Genomic DNA, 18,843 nt, shown 5'->3' with positions numbered 1-18,843 from the left:
GAGGGGAAGAAGGTTACAGGCACGGCGCGTGAAGGGTCCTGTCCTGCCCAGTCCCGTCTGGTCCGCCGCGATGCCGTAGCCTGAGATGTGGCTGCCTCCCGCGGCCGAGGAGGAGGAGGGTGAGGCAGAGGACGTTGTGGGGAGTACTCCGTTGTGGGTGGGGGATTTCAGGCGCGGTGGGGGTGGAGGACGAGTGGGGACTGGAGAGTGCGAGGGGGCGAGCCGCGAGCCAGAAAAGAGAGGCGGACGTGACGAAGCTCAAGCTCAACACGCGCGGCTAGCGGAAATCTTGGGTCCGAGCTGCAGGACACGCGTCAGCACGCGATTGGTCGAAGACGCGTCGAACGCGGAGGAGCCTCCAATTTCTAGTGTCTTTTAACAAGAAGTAATAAAGAACTGAAAAGGTTTCAGTACACAAAAAGATTCGTGGTCCAAAAGTGACGATGCTCGTCATAGACATGCAAAACAATTACCTGTGCAGAAAAAGGTGAACATCAGTTGTTGTTAAAGAGTCGATGAGCTATTGTCCTGTTGTGCTATGGTTATAAAGGTGTGCGAAGAATAATATGCAAATTATATTGATTACAAACTATGTAGATGGTGTAGTACTATCTAGATATTCATGGCCAGTCTTCAAAAGTTGTTGTTTCAACCTGTAAGTAACGAACATAATTTTAATTTTAGATAATTCTATTGGAGATGTATAATAAGAACCTTTTGGAGGTGATTCAAGAGAGTTTGTAAAATCATTGTTGATGTTGGGTCCAACTTTATGTGGTTGCTGTGTAAAAATGGTCTTAGTATTCTAGTAAGATTTTTTGGGAAAAAAGATGATGATAATATGTAAGTAGCTATTAATATGGAGGCCAACTTTATCTTAAGCTGTGTCGGTTTGAGTTACCTGGAAAGTTAACCTGTGTATATATATAAGAAATGCGTTAAGCATGAGGTGGTATGCTAAAAAACAGTGCTATGTATGTTATGTGCGATCCATCACCTAATTCCAACCCAATGGCTAGAAACAAAAAACGAACATGTAAGTATTTGATCGAGCTAAGAAGAAAATAAAATCTATGAGTAAATCGATGGATAGGCAAGAAAAGGAATTGCATGTGCAGACGCTTACTGAAGTCCGTCATCTTTGTAAAGGTAACTCAAAGGAAAATGATGTGCGTGCAAAACGAATGACAGATCTTAGAAAAAAAGCACATGATCGATGACGCAAATGATACATGCATGAAGCAGCAAAATCGAGATTCAAAATGAAGGCAGATCATCAGACTAACCTTGCGCCTGAACTGAGGTTGCGTACTGTCAGCTATGTATAAAAGTCGTCTTATTACAGTGGTGAGTTGGTCGCGTCTGGCCAGTCCCAAGCTCTCCCAGCTACCGCCACTGCGAGTCTGAGCAAGAATGTCAAGCTTCATTTCCTTATAATTATTTTTAGGGGCGGGGGCGATTCAACGAGCCCGAAAAAATCGTGCAATAGACAGAGACATTGCTTATCTGAAAGCATGCACACATTTTCGGCTGCTTGGGACCTAGCTAAAAGTAATCTAGGATCTAGCACGTTCGTGCACCTATATATACTTTGTTCATTATCGATCGAAAAGGACATGGTGTAGAGGTAATTACCGAATCATAAGCAATCAGCAGAACGAACAGAGCTCTCCGTTAGTTTCTCTCTTGTCGCACTGTCATGCCTTGCCCACGCAATACGTCGTCAAAAGGGTCACTTTTTTTGTTGGTACCTGCGGATAAGAAAAGGTGAAGAAGAGATCGAGCTTTTTGGAACCAAGGTATCACCAAGACTGGGCTTCTGAAAATAGGTATCCCGAACACCGGAATTGGAATTTTAGTATTATAATCCTTTCAACTTCGGAATTTTGCTATCGGAGTGTGATTTAGCCGATCCGCAGTCGCTGTTACGGCAGTCCATCTCACTACCCCGTTTCTTAGAACGGAGCGGCGCTCGAGCTGGAGTTCGTCTTGTCCGACGGCTCTCCTGGGCGCTCCTCTCCCCGAGCGCTCCCTCTCCCCGGTCCTCGGCCTGTGCTCCATCGCTGATTGGTTGGAGCTCCCTGGCCCGACGGTCTTCTCTGCCCGGCGCTGAGCGCTCGACCAGAGACTTCATCGGAGTTCAGTGAAGTGTAGTGCAGCCAAGTCAGCAGAGCGTGAGGTGCACTACCAAGCAACAAGAAGAAGAAAAATATGGAGCTCCAGGTTTTCTGTCTGCTCGGTTGCATCCTGCCACTGAGTCACTGACCAAATACTGGAATGGTTCATCTTGCAGCAGAATAATTGTTCAGCCTTCCCGAACTTCAACTTCAGCACCTCGCACCATGGGGACTACGTCGGCTTTGCATCCGAGCCACTTTGCCTTGTCGGCCTGGACATCGTGTCCGTTTCCGAGCCCCATGGAGAAACCGCCGCCGAGTTCATCAGCAACTTCTCTTCGTGCCTTACTGACCATGAGTGGAACTGCATCGTTCGTGCTGGCACTCCCAGGGACGTGCTGACAGAGTTCTACAGGTACACTTTCTTGCATAGGGAATTTATCGGTAGACAACATATGCATTGGCAGAATCAGCACTTCAGTCACGGCATATTGCTTTGTATATGTTGGGAGCTAAAACATCTGTCTGCTGATCCTGGAAATCCTCTATGCAAATCTATAACGACAAAGTACCGTACGATTCCTAAAATTTCTTCAGAATTAGCTGAAATGAAATATTCCTGATGTTGCAAATCAGCTGAGCAGCTACATGTGGCTTCAAATTTGGATTTGCAGTGTTGCCACTAAACTGTACATCTTGCACAGCTCCTCATTCAGTTACCTGAACCACATCAGGAAAGATGAAAGGAGAACGGACCTCTTTTTCCATCTTTAGAACAGTAATTCTCTGTTTACAAAAAAAATGTCCAATGTGATCATTACAAAAAAAAACCATCAGCCAATGGAAATTGCAGGCATCTATAGCAAAAGGGGATCCAGAGGATGCTATAAACACCTTCAAGAAAACACTGTCCAATGTGATCATTGCAGAGAACCAGTTATCTTCTGCGCTAGACAGTCCAGAAGAAGCTTTCACTCTGCAGACAGTGGAAGAGCTTACACAATCTCAGGGGTAACTGGCCAACAGTGTAGTGCAGCCAAGGCAGCAGAGCGTGAGGTGCACTACCAGGCAACAAGAAAAAAAAATATGGAGCTCCAGGCAAGGTGCGTCTGCGTCGTCGCGATGCTCCTGGTGGCCAGCTTCGCGGGGCTGGATACGGCGCACGGCGCGGGGGAGTGTGGCCGCGTCCCGGTGGACCAGGCGGTGCTCAAGCTTGCCCCGTGCGCGGCGGCCACGCAGAACCTGCGCGCTGCGGTGCCGCCGAGCTGCTGCGCGCCATCGGGCGCGTCCCCAAGTGCCTGTGTGTCGTCATGCTGTCCGGCACCAGGGAGAGGAGCGCCGTCGAGCGCTCAGCGCCGGGCAGAGAAGACCGTCGGGCCAGGGAGCTCCAACCAATCAGCGATGGAGCACAGGGCCGAGGACCGGGGAGAGGGAGCGCTCGGGGAGAGGAGGAGCGCCCAGGAGAGCCGTCGGACAAGACGAACTCCAGCTCGAGCGCCGATCCGTTCTAAGAAACGGGACAGTGAGATGGACTGCCGTAACAGCGACTGCGGATCGGCTAAATCACACCCCGATAGCAAAATTCCGAAGTTGAAAGGATTATAATACTAAAATTCCAATTCCGGTGTTCGGGATACCTATTTTTAGAAGCCCAGTCCTGGTGATACCTTGGTTCCAAAAAGCTCGAAGAGATCGGGGTAGCACGCGTTTCATGGCCAGGCTTGGTCTTCTGGGATATCGATCTGGATGGATACTACTCGATCTGGAAGTTCCACGGCCTCTCAAATTTCACACTTATTTTGATTGATCCGGCGATCCCGACCACGCATCACCTGAAAATCTAAATCTGTCGCACCTGCGGCAAATGCAAATACCCAAATAGCTTAGGTTAGGGTTTGAGTGTTGGTTTCGCATAGAAGGAAATGAAGAGAAGGAAGGGTGTACGCGTACCTGTCGTTTCCTATATGGAGATAGCGACAGACATCCCCCAGTTGCGTTATTGAGCCAGGGAACGCTTGCCGGTTGAATGGGAGAAGAAAGGCAAGCGGTGCAAGGAGTTCCGATGCGGCGGCCGGCGGCGTAGCAAGTTGGGGATCTGCAAAAAGAGATGCCGCACCATGTTGACGTACTGTAGGCGCGCTAGCTGCAACCTTTGCAGATCCGACCGCGCAGAGGTCGCCAACAACGATGCCAGCACCGCACCATGTGAAGGGCTCTCTGAAAGGGAAATGTGCCCTTAGGCCATTTCTAAGTATTTTGGTGATTGAGTGCAAACACAAGTGCTTAATTGTGAATCTATGCCCATGGATGAACAAGGTGCAAATCACAAGTAAAGGTATGTTTCTAAGCCTTAGTACATTGGTGTTATGTACTAATATACTTGTCTAAGTGATAGAAACAGAAAGAAGAAGAAAGAAGAAGAGTTGGCTGTGTACAGCCAAAAGACTGCTTCGGTCTGGAGCACCGGACTGTCCGGTGGTGCACCGGACAGTGTCCGGTGGTGCACCGGACAGTGTCCGGTGCGCCAGGCTGCCTCGGGCGAAGAAGCCGCTCTCGGGAATTTGCCGACGGCGTACGGCTATAATTCACCGGACTGTCCGGTGTGCACCGGACTGTCCGGTGAGCCAACGGTCGGCTGAGCCAACGGCCGGCCGCGTGATCTGCGCGGGACACGTGGCCTGGCCAACGGTCGGAAGGAGGCACCGGACTGTCCGGTGTGCACCGGACTATCTGGTGCGCCAGATCTGCAACGGTTGGCAACGGTCGGCTGCGCCTGTTAAGGAAAGAAATCGGGCACCGGACAGTGTCCGGTGTGCACCAGACTGTCCGGTGCGCCTGACGACAGAAGGCAAGGATGGCCTGCCAGATTTGTTCTCAACGGCTCCTAGCTGCCTTGGGGCTATAAAAGGAACCCCTAGGCGCATGGAGGAGAACACCAAGCAACCTTAGAGCAATCTTGATCATCCACACTCAGTCTTTGCGCATTTGTTTGTCATTCTAAGTGATTCGAGCTCCGTTCTAGTGAGAACTTTGAGATAGTCTTTTGAGCTCGATTCTTGGCCGTGTGTGTGCGCATTTTGCTGTGGATTTGTGTGTGTTGCTTCCCTCCCTTACTCCGTACTTCTTTGTGAAACTCTATTGTAAGGGCGAGAGACTCCAAGTTGTGGAGATTCCTCGCAAACGGGAAAAGAGCAAAGAAAAGAAGAACACCGTGGTATTCAAGTTGATCATTGGATCACTTGAGAGGAGTTGAGTGCAACTCTCGTCCGTTGGGACGCCACAACGTGGAGTAGGCAAGTTTTGTACTTGGCCGAACCACGGGATAACCACCGTGTCATCTCTGTGATTGCTTTCTTGTGGTTATTGTGTTTTGACTCCTCTCTAGCCACTTGGCAAGAACTGTGCTAACACTTAACAAGTTTTTGTGGCTATAAGTTTAAGTTTTACAGGATCACCTATTCACCCCCCCCCCCTCTAGGTGCTCTCAATTGGTATCAGAGCCGTTCTCTTCAAGAAAGGGACTAGCCACCCGAAGAGATGGATCCCAAGGGGAAGGGAATCGTGATCAACGATAAGGAGAAGGAGTCCTTCGTCAATGAGCTCAAAGATGACAAGCCTACCGACTCCGGCTCGGGTCATAGACGAAAGGAAGGGAAGAAGAAGAAGACGAGGCGCATCAAGGAGATCGTCTACTACGACGACAGTGATGAGTCTACTTCTTCCCAAAAGGACGACGACCACAACGACTACGAGCAAAGGAAACCGGTTAATTCTAACTTTTCCTTTGACTACTCTCGTATTCCGCAAAGCTCAAATTCACATTTGCTTTCCATTCCACTCGGCAAGCCCCCACACTTTGATGGGGAGGACTACGGATTTTGGAGCCACAAAATGCGTAGTCACCTATTTTCTCTCCATCCTAGTATATGGGAGATTGTAGATAGTGGAATGCACTTTAATAGTTCAGATAGTCCTATATTCATTAATGAGCAAATCCATAAGAATGCACAAGCTACTACTGTTCTTCTAGCTTCATTGTGCAGGGATGAATATAACAAAGTGAGTGGCTTGGATAACGCCAAGCAAATCTGGGATACCCTCAAGATCTCTCATGAGGGAAATGACGCTACCTTGCTCACCAAAATGGAGTTGGTGGAGGGCGAGCTTGGACGGTTCGCGATGATAAGGGGCGAGGAGCCAACTCAAACATACAACCGGCTCAAGACCATTATCAACAAAATAAGGAGCTACGGAAGCACGCGATGGACGGACCACGACATCGTCCGACTAATGCTAAGGTCCTTTACCGTTCTTGATCCTCATTTGGTGAATAATATTCGTGAGAATCCCAGGTACACCAAAATGTCGCCCGAAGAAGTCTTAGGAAAATTCGTCAGCGGGCGAATGATGATCAAGGAGGCAAGATACGTGGACGACGCCTTGAATGGACCGATCAACGAACCACAACCTTTTGCTCTCAAAGCATCAAGAAGTAAGGAGGCACTACCTAGCAAGGTGACACAAATTGAGGCGGTCGGACTTAATGATGAAGAGATGGCTCTCATCATCAAACGCTTCAAGACGGTGCTAAAGGGTCACAAGGGGCAGCCAAGCAAGACCAAGACGAAGGGAAAGCGCTCATGCTTCAAGTGCGGTAAGATTGGTCATTTTATCGCTAACTGCCCCGATAATGATAGTGACCAGGAAAAGGGAAACAAGAGGGAAAAGAAGAAGCATTACAAGAAGGCAAAGGGCGAGGCGCATCTAGGCAAGGAGTGGGACTCGGATTGCTCCTCTTCCGACTCCGACAATGAAGGACTCGCCGCCACCGCCTTCAACAAATCAACCCTCTTCCCCAACGAGCGTCACACATGCCTTATGGCAAAGGAGAAGAAGGTATGTACTCGCAACTCTACCTATGCTTCTTCAAGTGAGGACGAATCTAGTGATGAGGATGAAGTAGATTATTCATGTTTGTTCAAGGGCTTAGATAGATCTAAGATAGACAAAATTAATGAATTAATTGATGCCTTGAATGAAAAGAATATACTTTTAGAAAAGCAAGAGGATTTGTTGTATGAAGAACATGATAAGTTTGTAGAGGCTCAAAAATCCCTTGCATTAGAAATTAAGAGGAATGAAATGCTTGCTTGTGAAGTGTCAACATGCCATGATTCTATTTCTAACTTAAAGAGCATAAACGATGATTTAAATGCTAAACTAGTAGAAGCAAATAAATCCAACTCTTGTGTTGAATATGTTGAAATTTGCACTAGGTGTAAGGATATTGATATTAATGCTTGTAGCGAACACTTAGTTTCTATTTCAAAATTGAATGATGAATTAGCTAGTCTTAATGCTCAACTTAAGACTAGCAAGAGTAATTTTGATAAACTAAAATTTGCTAGGGATGCCTACACGGTTGGTAGACACCCCTCAATTAAGGATGGGCTTGGCTTCAAGAGGGAAGCCAAGAACTTAACAAGCCATAAGGCTCCCATTCCCACTAAGGAGAAAGGGAAGGCCCCTATGGCTACTAGTGCTAAAAAGAACCATGCCTTTTTATATCATGATAGGAGACAAACTAGAAATGCTTATAAGAGTTATAATGAGTACGATGATTTTTCTCATGCTATGTTTGCTTCTAGTTCTTCATATGTGCATGATAGAAATGTTGGTAGAAGGGATGTTGTTCATAATATGCCTAGGAGAAATGTTGTTAATATTCCTAGGAAAGTTAATGAGCCTTCTACAATATATCATGCTTTGAATGCTTCCTTTGCAATTTGTAGAAAGGATAGAAAGGTAATTGCTAGGAAGTTAGGGGCAAGATGCAAGGGAGACAAAACTTGCATTTGGGTCCCTAAGAATATTTGTGCTAACCTTGTAGGACCCAACATGAGTTGGGTACCTAAGTCCCAAGCCTAAATTTGCCTTGCAGGTTTATGCATCCGGGGGTTCAAGCTGGATTATTGACAGCGGATGCACAAACCATATGACGGGGGAGAAGAAGATGTTCACCTCCTACGTCAAGAATAAGGATTCCCAAGATTCAATTATTTTCGGTGATGGGAATCAAGGCAAGGTAAAAGGGTTAGGTAAAATTGCAATATCAAATGAGCACTCAATTTCTAATGTGTTTTTAGTAGAGTCTCTAGGATATAATTTACTATCTGTTAGTCAATTATGCAATATGGGGTATAACTGTCTATTTACTAATGTAGATGTGTCTGTCTTTAGAAGAAGTGATGGTTCACTAGCTTTTAAGGGTGTATTAGACGGCAAACTGTACTTAGTTGATTTTGCAAAAAAAGAAGTCGGTCTAGATGCATGCTTAATAGCTAAGACTAGCATGGGCTGGCTGTGGCATCGCCGCTTAGCACATGTGGGGATGAAGAACCTTCACAAACTTCTAAAGGGAGAACACGTGATAGGTTTGACTAACGTTCAATTCGAAAAAGATAGACCTTGTGCAGCTTGTCAAGCAGGTAAACAAGTGGGAGGAGCGCATCACAGCAAGAATGTGATGACAACTTCAAGACCCCTGGAGCTGCTGCATATGGACCTCTTCGGACCCGTCGCCTATCTAAGTATAGGAGGAAGTAAGTATGGTCTAGTTATTGTTGATGACTTTTCCCGCTTCACTTGGGTGTTCTTTTTGCAGGATAAGTCTGAAACCCAAGGGACCCTCAAGCGCTTCCTCAGGAGAGCTCAAAATGAGTTTGAGCTCAAGGTGAAGAAGATAAGGAGCGACAACGGGTCCGAGTTCAAGAACCTTCAAGTGGAGGAGTTCCTTGAAGAGGAAGGGATCAAGCACGAGTTCTCCGCTCCCTACACACCACAGCAAAATGGTGTGGTAGAGAGGAAGAACAGGACGCTCATTGACATGGCAAGGACGATGCTAGGAGAGTTCAAGACCCCCGAGTACTTTTGGACGGAAGCCGTGAATACGGCTTGCCACGCCATCAACAGGGTCTACCTTCATCGCCTCCTCAAGAAGACGTCGTATGAGCTACTAACCGGTAACAAACCCAATGTATCTTACTTTCGTGTATTTGGGAGCAAGTGCTACATTCTAGTGAAGAAAGGTAGAAATTCTAAGTTTGCTCCCAAAGCTGTAGAAGGGTTTTTGTTAGGTTATGACTCAAATACAAAGGCGTATAGAGTCTTCAACAAATCATCGGGTTTGGTTGAAGTCTCTAGCGACGTTGTATTTGATGAGACTAATGGCTCTCCAAGAGAGCAAGTTATTGATTGTGATGATGTAGATGAAGAAGATGTTCCGACGACCGCTATACGAACCATGGCGATTGGAGACATTCGGCCACAGGAACAATATGAACGAGATCAACCTTCTTCCTCAACTAAGGTGCATCCCCCAACTCAAGACGATGAACAGGTTCATCAACAGGAGGCGTGTGATCAAGGGGGAGCACAAGTTGATCATGTGATGGAGGAAGAAGCGCAACCGGCACCTCCAACCCAAGTTCGAGCGATGATTCAAAGGGATCATCCCGTCGACCAAATTCTGGGTGACATTAGCAAGGGAGTAACTACTCGGTCTCGATTAGTTAATTTTTGTGAGCATTACTCCTTTGTCTCTTCTATTGAGCCTTTCAGGGTAGAGGAGGCCTTGCTAGATCCGGACTGGGTGTTGGCCATGCAGGAGGAACTCAACAACTTCAAGCGCAATGAAGTTTGGACACTGGTGCCTCGTCCGAAGCAAAATGTTGTGGGAACCAAGTGGGTGTTCCGCAACAAACAGGACGAGCACGGGGTGGTGACGAGGAACAAGGCTCGACTTGTGGCAAAAGGTTATGCCCAAGTCGCAGGTTTGGACTTTGAGGAGACTTTCGCTCCTGTGGCTAGGCTAGAGTCCATTCGTATCTTGCTAGCATATGCCGCTCACCATTCTTTCAGGTTGTACCAAATGGATGTGAAGAGCGCTTTCCTCAACGGGCCAATCAAGGAGGAGGTGTACGTGGAGCAACCCCCTGGCTTCGAGGATGAACGGTACCCCGACCACGTGTGTAAGCTCTCTAAGGCGCTCTATGGACTTAAGCAAGCCCCAAGAGCATGGTATGAATGCCTTAGAGACTTTCTAATAGCTAATGCTTTCAAGGTTGGGAAAGCCGATCCAACTCTTTTTACAAAGACATGTGATGGTAATTTATTTGTGTGCCAAATTTATGTCGATGACATAATATTTGGTTCTACTAACCAAAAGTCTTGTGAAGAGTTTAGCAGGGTGATGACGCAGAAATTCGAGATGTCGATGATGGGCGAGTTGAACTACTTCCTTGGGTTCCAAGTGAAGCAACTCAAGGACGGCACCTTCATCTCCCAAACGAAGTACACGCAAGATCTGCTAAAGCGGTTTGGGATGAAGGACGCCAAGCCCGCAAAGACTCCGATGGGGACCGACGGACACACCGACCTCAACAAAGGAGGTAAGTCCGTTGATCAAAAAGCATACCGGTCAATAATAGGTTCTTTGCTTTACTTATGTGCTAGTAGACCGGATATTATGCTTAGCGTATGCATGTGTGCTAGATTTCAATCCGATCCTAAGGAATGTCACTTAGTGGCGGTGAAGCGAATTCTTACATATTTAGTTGCTACGCCTTGCTTCGGGCTCTGGTATCCAAAGGGGTCTACCTTTGACTTAGTTGGATACTCAGACTCCGACTATACTGGATGTAAGGTCGATAGGAAGAGTACATCGGGGACGTGCCAATTCTTAGGAAGGTCCCTGGTGTCATGGAATTCTAAGAAACAAACTTCCGTTGCCCTATCCACCGCTGAGGCCGAGTATGTTGCCACAGGACAGTGTTGCGCGCAACTACTTTGGATGAGGCAAACCCTCCGGGACTTTGGCTACAATCTGAGCAAAGTCCCACTCCTATGTGATAATGAGAGTGCTATCCGCATGGCGGAAAATCCTGTTGAACACAGCCGCACAAAGCACATAGACATCCGGCATCACTTTTTGAGAGACCACCAGCAAAAGGGAGATATCGAAGTGTTTCATGTTAGCACCGAGAACCAGCTAGCCGATATCTTTACCAAGCCTCTAGATGAGAAGACCTTTTGCAGGCTGCGTAGTGAGCTAAATGTCTTAGATTCGCAGAACTTGGATTGACTTATAACATACATGTGTTTATGCCATTGATCATGTTCCTTATGCATTTTGTTGCTTATTGATGGTGCTCAAGTTGTACAAGCACTCCCCGGACCTCACAAGTCCTTTTTGCAAGTAATGCACACATTTAGGGGGAGATGTGCTACAACTTGACCCTTTGAGACTAACCATTTGTTTGAGTTTGCTTGATTTAGTCTCGAAGGAGAATTGAAAGGGAAAAGGTGGACTTGGACCATGCAAGACTTCCACTGCACTCCGATGAGAGGGTAACTTATTCCAAGTTCATCTCTATGATCTTATTGCCTTTGTCCTCTTAATTGAAGATTTTGGTGAGGCAATGGGGTTAAAGGGCCAAGATTGATCCCGTTTTGGTGCTTGATGCCAAAGGGGGAGAAAATAAAGGCCAAAGCAATAAATGGATCAGCTACCACTTGAGAGATTTGAAAATAGTAGGGTAGAGCTTTTGTTTTGTCAAAACTCTTATTGTCTCTTTTGTGAAAAGTTGGCTTCTTGTGGGGAGAAGTAGTAATTATGGGAAAAAGGGGGAGTTTTTGAAATCCTTGATCAATCTCTTTTGGAATGACTCTCTTTATGCTTCAACATGTGTGTTTGACTTAGAGATAGAGATTTGAGTTCGATTTACAAAAACAAACCAAGTGGTGGCAAAGGATGATCCATATATGCCAAAAATGAATCAAAATAAATTTGAGGTTTATTTGAAGTGATTTTGCACTTGTTCTAGTTGCTTTGTGTTGTGTTAGCATAAATCACCAAAAAGGGGGAGATTGAAAGGGAAATGTGCCCTTAGGCCATTTCTAAGTATTTTGGTGATTGAGTGCAAACACAAGTGCTTAATTGTGAATCTATGCCCATGGATGAACAAGGTGCAAATCACAAGTAAAGGTATGTTTCTAAGCCTTAGTACATTGGTGTTATGTACTAATATACTTGTCTAAGTGATAGAAACAGAAAGAAGAAGAAAGAAGAAGAGTTGGCTGTGTACAGCCAAAAGACTGCTTCGGTCTGGGGCACCGGACTGTCCGGTGGTGCACCGGACAGTGTCCGGTGCGCCAGGCTGCCTCGGGCGAAGAAGCCGCTCTCGGGAATTTGCCGACGGCGTACGGCTATAATTCACCGGACTGTCCGGTGTGCACCGGACTGTCCGGTGAGCCAACGGTCGGCTGAGCCAACGGTCGGCCGCGCGATCTGCGCGGGACACGTGGCCTGGCCAACGGTCGGAAGGAGGCACCGGACTGTCCGGTGCGCCAGATCTGCAACGGTTGGCAACGGTCGGCTGCGCCTGTTAAGGAAAGAAATCGGGCACCGGACAGTGTCCGGTGTGCACCGGACTGTCCGGTGCGCCCGACGACAGAAGGCAAGGATGGCCTGCCAGATTTGTTCTCAACGGCTCCTAGCTGCCTTGGGGCTATAAAAGGAACCCCTAGGCGCATGGAGGAGAACACCAAGCAACCTTAGAGCAATCTTGATCATCCACACTCAGTCTTTGCGCATTTGTTTGTCATTCTAAGTGATTCGAGCTCCGTTCTAGTGAGAACTTTGAGATAGTCTTTTGAGCTCGATTCTTGGCCGTGTGTGTGCGCATTTTGCTGTGGATTTGTGTGTGTTGCTTCCCTCCCTTACTCCGTACTTCTTTGTGAAACTCTATTGTAAGGGCGAGAGACTCCAAGTTGTGGAGATTCCTCGCAAACGGGAAAAGAGCAAAGAAAAGAAGAACACCGTGGTATTCAAGTTGATCATTGGATCACTTGAGAGGAGTTGAGTGCAACTCTCGTCCGTTGGGACGCCACAACGTGGAGTAGGCAAGTTTTGTACTTGGCCGAACCACGGGATAACCACCGTGTCATCTCTGTGATTGCTTTCTTGTGGTTATTGTGTTTTGACTCCTCTCTAGCCACTTGGCAAGAACTGTGCTAACACTTAACAAGTTTTTGTGGCTATAAGTTTAAGTTTTACAGGATCACCTATTCACCCCTCCCTCTAGGTGCTCTCACTCTCGCCAATGCTCAAGAAAAGGTTGAAGAGAGGCGCGGCCAACACGACGGCGTGTGGGGCGAGGAAGGGAATGGCGCTTGTCTGGAAGCATCGCGGCGTATCGTTTGACAGAGTACGTGGAAATGCAGAGAGAGTTCGTGTAGCCGTTCGTAAATGATCGAACGGTTAAAAATATAAAGGCGACGTGGATAGCCTTATCTTTGCAGTTTTGAACCGGCTTTAATATATAGAAATCTCGTTGCATTATCTATTTTTGACAATGAAGACAATATTTAGGTATATAGGATGTTTTTATATATATGTGTTGGAATAGGTCAGGAGAATATTTGAATATACAGTCGGAGAAGAAATATTAAATATTCTGGTCAAAATCTCTATTCTCGATCAGTAACACGAAAAGATCCTTCTAGATACCCTAAGGCCGATAGGATACAACTTTGTAGAGTTCAGACCAATTGACTCCGGGTTGCCACTTATTAGTTAAGATAAGATATTACAAGTACTGCCAGACAATTTAAAGGGTGTTTGAATGCACTAGAACTAATAGTTAGTTGGCTAAAAATTGTTAATGAAATTAGCTAGCTAACAAATAACTACCTAACTATTAACTAATTTACCAAAAATAGCCAATAGCTGAACTATTAGTTATGGTGTTTGAATGTTTCAACTAATTTTAGACACTAACTATTAGCTCTAATGCATTCAAATACCCCTTAGGCCTTGTTCGTTTGTGTAGGATTGGTGGGTCGGAACGATTCCTAACCGGATTGCTTCGCTAATTTATATAAACTTTAATTAGCTCGAACGATTCCGGGTGTAATCCGATGCAAACGAACAAGGCCTTAGGCTGCTACAATACGAGTTTGACGGAAAGAACTGGAACAAGCCGACCGGATGCCTTCTTCTCGATCCGCCACGTGTGTTGGACCCTGTACCCAAAAAAAAAACGCGAAATCATTGGCGAGAACGTGGCGCCGCCGTGGAACGTTGTCGCTCGACGAGCCCGCGCTGGCCATGGGTCCCACGACAGATGAGATAGCACCGGTGGCGACCGACTCGATGATACAAGCGCGGCGTGTCTTTGCAGCTGCAGTGCAGGCCACAAGGAACCAACAAGGCAACAACCAGGTACTGGTACAAGTTTCCTCCCTGTCAATGTCGTCGCCTTGCAATTGCAAATTGGAGCAGGTCGCCGATCGCTTTCTTTTTGCCAGCGTGCGTACACACATGGTGTGTACGACTGACATAACCTACGCAACTGTAAATGTAATAAAGCGGAGTTCACGAAATGGGCCAGCGGATTTTCAAACGACCGGTCGGCAGCCTGCGGCAATTTTGTTATTCGTGAAAGTCTGAACAGCACAGGCACTGAGGCACAGCTTTCTCTTCTTTCTTTCTTTCTTTCTTTCTTTCTTTCTTTCTTTTTTCAATCGAGGAGGAGCTGGCGGACAACTTTGCTCTCTGTTCCTTGCTTCCATAGACTAATCGATCGCTGGCATTTCGGAGTTTATTATTATTGTTTGCTTATTTGTCTTCTGCATTACCATTCATCTTCTTCAGTCTTCACATCACCCCTCTACTACCTCTAGACTTCTAGAGAGTAAAAAGATATCGGACATGCTTTGACTGCGAGAATACTGTGCTGCGCGAGCGAACGAACAAACAAACATGCGCGCCTGGCACGAACGGCCCCGCTCGTCTCTCTGCCGCGACCCACCGCGAGACGACCGCCCGGCCACTCGCCGATCCGCTTCGCATGCGCACATGCAGGCACGTAGCAGGCGCCACCACATGGCACGGCAGCCCACCCCCCACGCCCAGACGCTATAAATCCCGGCCCCGCCCTCGCCTCCGTAGTCCGTACTACCCAGGCAAGCGATCGTCGGAGCAGAGAGAGACTTCCTCGCCTCCATCCCATCCCGCCGCCGCCGTCTCTACGGTCGCTAATAAGCCGCCGCATCCAGGGATGGAGATGAAGAAGATCGCCTGCGCCGTCCTCGTCGCCGCCTCGGCCACCGTGGCGCTGGCCGCGGAGGCGCCGGCTCCGTCTCCCACCAGCGGCTCCTCCGCGGTCGCACCCGCCATCGTCGGGGCCGCCGTGGCCTCCTTCTTCGCGTACTACATTCACTGAGCCGCCGGACGAGGAGCCGGAGCCGGAGGGAAGAGACCAAGGTGGGGGGAGAGACTTGGCTGCGCTGCGCTGCTCTGCTGCTCCCGCGCATTCCCGATGCGTGGGCGTGCTCTGATTGGGCACGGCGGTGGCAGTGGCACACCTTCGTCTTCCTTTTGTTTGTTTTTTTTCCTTCCTCTTTCTACTTGATTTTCATTTAACGAATTGGTATCGCTGATGCACCAGTTTAATTTGGTGCCCTGTTATTTGTTCTTTCCCTCGAGTGAGGGATCGACACCTGTACCATTGCTTGCCATTTGTCTGGACCAGTTCAACAATTCGATTTAACCATCACGTATATGTGTGCTTTGGATAAACATTATTACATTACCCTCATGGTGAGGGGATTGCCGGTTTGTTATGCCTTAATATGCGTGATTGAGAATGTGCTTGCCGTGTGCCCTGCTCTGCTTTTTAACTGCTCTTATAAAAAGTCGTATATTTGAGTCCTAAAAATTAAAATAGAATCTGATTTCAAATATTTAAAACTATAGAAAATATTTACGGTTCAAACAGTTGAGTCATATATCATATTATTAGAAAATAGATTATTTTATTTAAGAAAATAAAAAGTTTAGAAGTACCATACAAAATGAGGGAGGGTAAAGCATCAACATAAGAGGTCCTACATTTACAATTTGAGTACTATAATTATTGTGATAAATATATTTAGGGCTAGTTTGGAAATATCATTTTCCTGAGGTTTTCCATTTTCTCAAAGAAAATTAGTTTATTTTCTCTTAGGAAATTGAAAATCCCATGGAAAAATGGAGATGCCAAACTAGCCCTTAAAAATATTTAGGGCACGTACAACGGCCATAAATAAACTGTCTGTATAACGCCACATTAGCATGATTATCCTTGTTGGACTCGGTTAAATGAAGATAGATCGCCTCGCGTGAGGACGGCTCCTGCTCCTGCTCCAAGGGCTAGGGATGGATTCGGATGTCTGGAGATCCGAAATATCCGTATTCGTATTCGGATAAAGTGCTAATATGGATATCCGTATTCGTATTCGATTTTAATATGGATGTTAAATAGACATATTCGAATTCGTTTCTTCTCTATCCGGTTTAAGATTCGTATTCGACAACATTCGACAAAACCGTGAAATATCCGATACTATTCGTATTCGAAAGAAAAAAGTATTCAATAAAATCAATTTAAACTTACTTTTATTACTAATTACAAGTGATTTTAAACATTAAATAATATACTAAAACCTGAAATACACCATTTAAAATGTTAAAAATATTTATATCATAAACAAATGATTGTGTTAATCTTACAGTACTAGTGATATACAATGATAAATTTTAATAATATTAAAAAGTCTAATTTTGAATACATTAGATTATTGGAGTTTGAGTCCAAAATACAAATATACTTAATATAAAAAAGATTATAATTAGAGTCCAAAATATAAATATACCAGGTATAAATATTTTATTTAAAAATATGATATTCAACTAAGTTTCAACTAAATAATGTATATGTACTATTGTTCATAATTTGCTTGTAATATGATTTTTATCAACTATAAACCCATCGATAAAACAAATTAATACTTGTTATGATGCTATGTTCTAAATTAAGTAAGTATCCGAATGTAAATCCGAATTCGAACTATCCGTTTTGTATACGTATCCGACAGTATTCGTATCCGTATTCGGATTAAAATATGGTAAATAGTGACATTCGAATTCGTTTCCATGCGTATCCGATCCGAATCCATCCCTACCAAGTGCAAGGCAAATCGCCCGCTTGTAGCCTATTGTACATAGTTGCCGCCAGTCTGCTGCTTGCATATGATTAAATACTGGTTTGAATGTATTTATCTGCAGACGCTCATTGTATATAATGTTTTTATTACTGTTTTGTGTATGACGCGGCGACTCAAATAGACAGCAGCCGTTTATAGGACTTCTATTGAAGATGCTCTAATTAGAATGATGGTACCTACGACGTTAGTACACACTACAGAATGACGGAAGGAATGCCCCTGCAAGTTGATACTGTTGCCCCTGAGGTCAAGGGTTAATCAAATTTCTCATTTTACTCATCCGAAAAGGTTGCGAAATTAACACATGCAACATGGCAGTTGCCTCCAGAATTACTGTACAATTAGTAAATGTTGGGTAGAGGATCCAAATGGCCCCAAATACACTGCTTTAACATTTAGAAATGAGAAAAACTCCATTTCATCTTTCATCAACCGTCACAAAAGTTAGGTTTTCTTTCCTCAACTATAAAATCGGACATGGTTGCACTGTCGTCTCTGTTAGGTTTTCTTTTCTCAACTACAAAACCGGACAAATGAAAACCACCGAGAAAACAGTCAGAGAGGTCATGTGTTCGAGGAAAGAGTTATGTTCGATTTTATAGTTAAGGGACGAAAAACTAACTTTTAAGAGAGGTAAAATAGATTTTTTTCCCCCCTTTTGAAATCATACGAAAATTTTAACCACCAGATGACGCTGTTCATCTCACTGCAAATGCGAGAGAAAAAAATACGGAGGGAGAAACCAACTTAGATCCATCTGGTACAAAAAGAATGGAAAGCGAATATAGATCTATCGCCAAAAGACAAGCAGATGAATATCTCACTGAAGCATCGACATTCCACGCCGTCTCTTACTTTAGCAACCTGCACCGCACCGGAAAGTTTTAAGCTCAAAAAAAAAAAGCCTCCAGAAAAGCTGCAAACTTGCACCGCCCAAGTGGCCAGCAACACTTAACTTTGCGTCATGTCTAGTGCAAGCAGCATGCGAGGGCAATGGCGGCAAATGATTTTTAAGCTTCATTTCAGAGAAAATTCGACACGGCAACAATGCAGCAGGGCACCAACTTCTTAAAGAAGTAAATTGCATGTTATTTCAGGCATCCATGCTGGATCTACCAGCTGGAAAGAAACACAACACATCCAGCCAGCACACGATAGAAAAGATCAATCTATACATGCGAAAGCTAATATATACTGCGGTCTGCATACTGAACAGACATTAATCTGAGATGAGAAGGGCCAGCACTGAACAAAAAAAAATGTGTCACTTCAAGAAGCCGGCCGCCACACCTCTCAAGTCAACACCTTGGCCTTTGCAAGGTCAAGAACGTTACGATCAATAACATAAGGATTTCCCCATCCTGGTGCAGGAAAAAGAGCATAGCGATGTTTGCATAAACTAGCAGCAGAGTTGCATCCTTCCTTGAGTGAAAAGAGACCTGAAACTCAGTGGACTCTGAAGGTGATTGAGAGTGATATGAGTTATCCTTCCATTGAAGGCACCTATTTATTTGTAATCGAGAAAAGGAGTACCAATAATTGGCAATTATTATTCTGGGATAAAGGGCTAATTTATCTAGCAGCTAATGCCTATCTATTGGGGTGATGACAGTGCTGC

At 45.6% G+C, this 18,843-nt stretch overlaps 1 protein-coding gene, 1 long non-coding RNA gene and 1 pseudogene across 2 annotated transcripts; 2 read left to right on the top strand and 1 right to left on the bottom strand.

Annotated features, from left to right (window-relative positions):
• Positions 1-1,921: 1,921 nt before the first annotated feature.
• LOC103654008 (uncharacterized) lies at positions 1,922-3,791 on the top strand (annotated as a pseudogene).
• A 128-nt stretch (positions 3,792-3,919) lies between these two features.
• On the bottom strand, positions 3,920-4,330 carry LOC109946057 (uncharacterized). The gene is made up of 2 exons (XR_002269199.3): positions 4,068-4,330; positions 3,920-3,972 (listed from the first exon to the last, which is right to left on the bottom strand). It is a non-coding gene; the product is annotated as an uncharacterized lncRNA (long non-coding RNA).
• Positions 4,331-15,127: 10,797 nt separating this feature from the next.
• Positions 15,128-15,811, top strand: LOC100280609 (pollen-specific arabinogalactan protein BAN102). Its single transcript, NM_001153527.2, has one exon. It carries the CDS (start codon positions 15,239-15,241, stop codon positions 15,401-15,403), a length of 165 nt encoding a protein of 54 aa, NP_001146999.1. The 5' UTR covers positions 15,128-15,238; the 3' UTR covers positions 15,404-15,811.
• Positions 15,812-18,843: the final 3,032 nt, after the last annotated feature.

Source organism: Zea mays, chromosome 4, assembly GCF_902167145.1.
Source record: "Zea mays cultivar B73 chromosome 4, Zm-B73-REFERENCE-NAM-5.0, whole genome shotgun sequence".
NCBI lineage: Eukaryota > Viridiplantae > Streptophyta > Magnoliopsida > Poales > Poaceae > Zea > Zea mays.
This window is presented reverse-complemented; position numbering and strand designations above follow the sequence as displayed.

Excerpts from the sequence above, each read along its gene's own strand:
- LOC100280609 (NM_001153527.2), top strand. The coding sequence starts at position 15,239 with ATGGAGATGAAGAAGATCGCCTGCGCCGTCCTCGTCGCCGCCTCGGCC.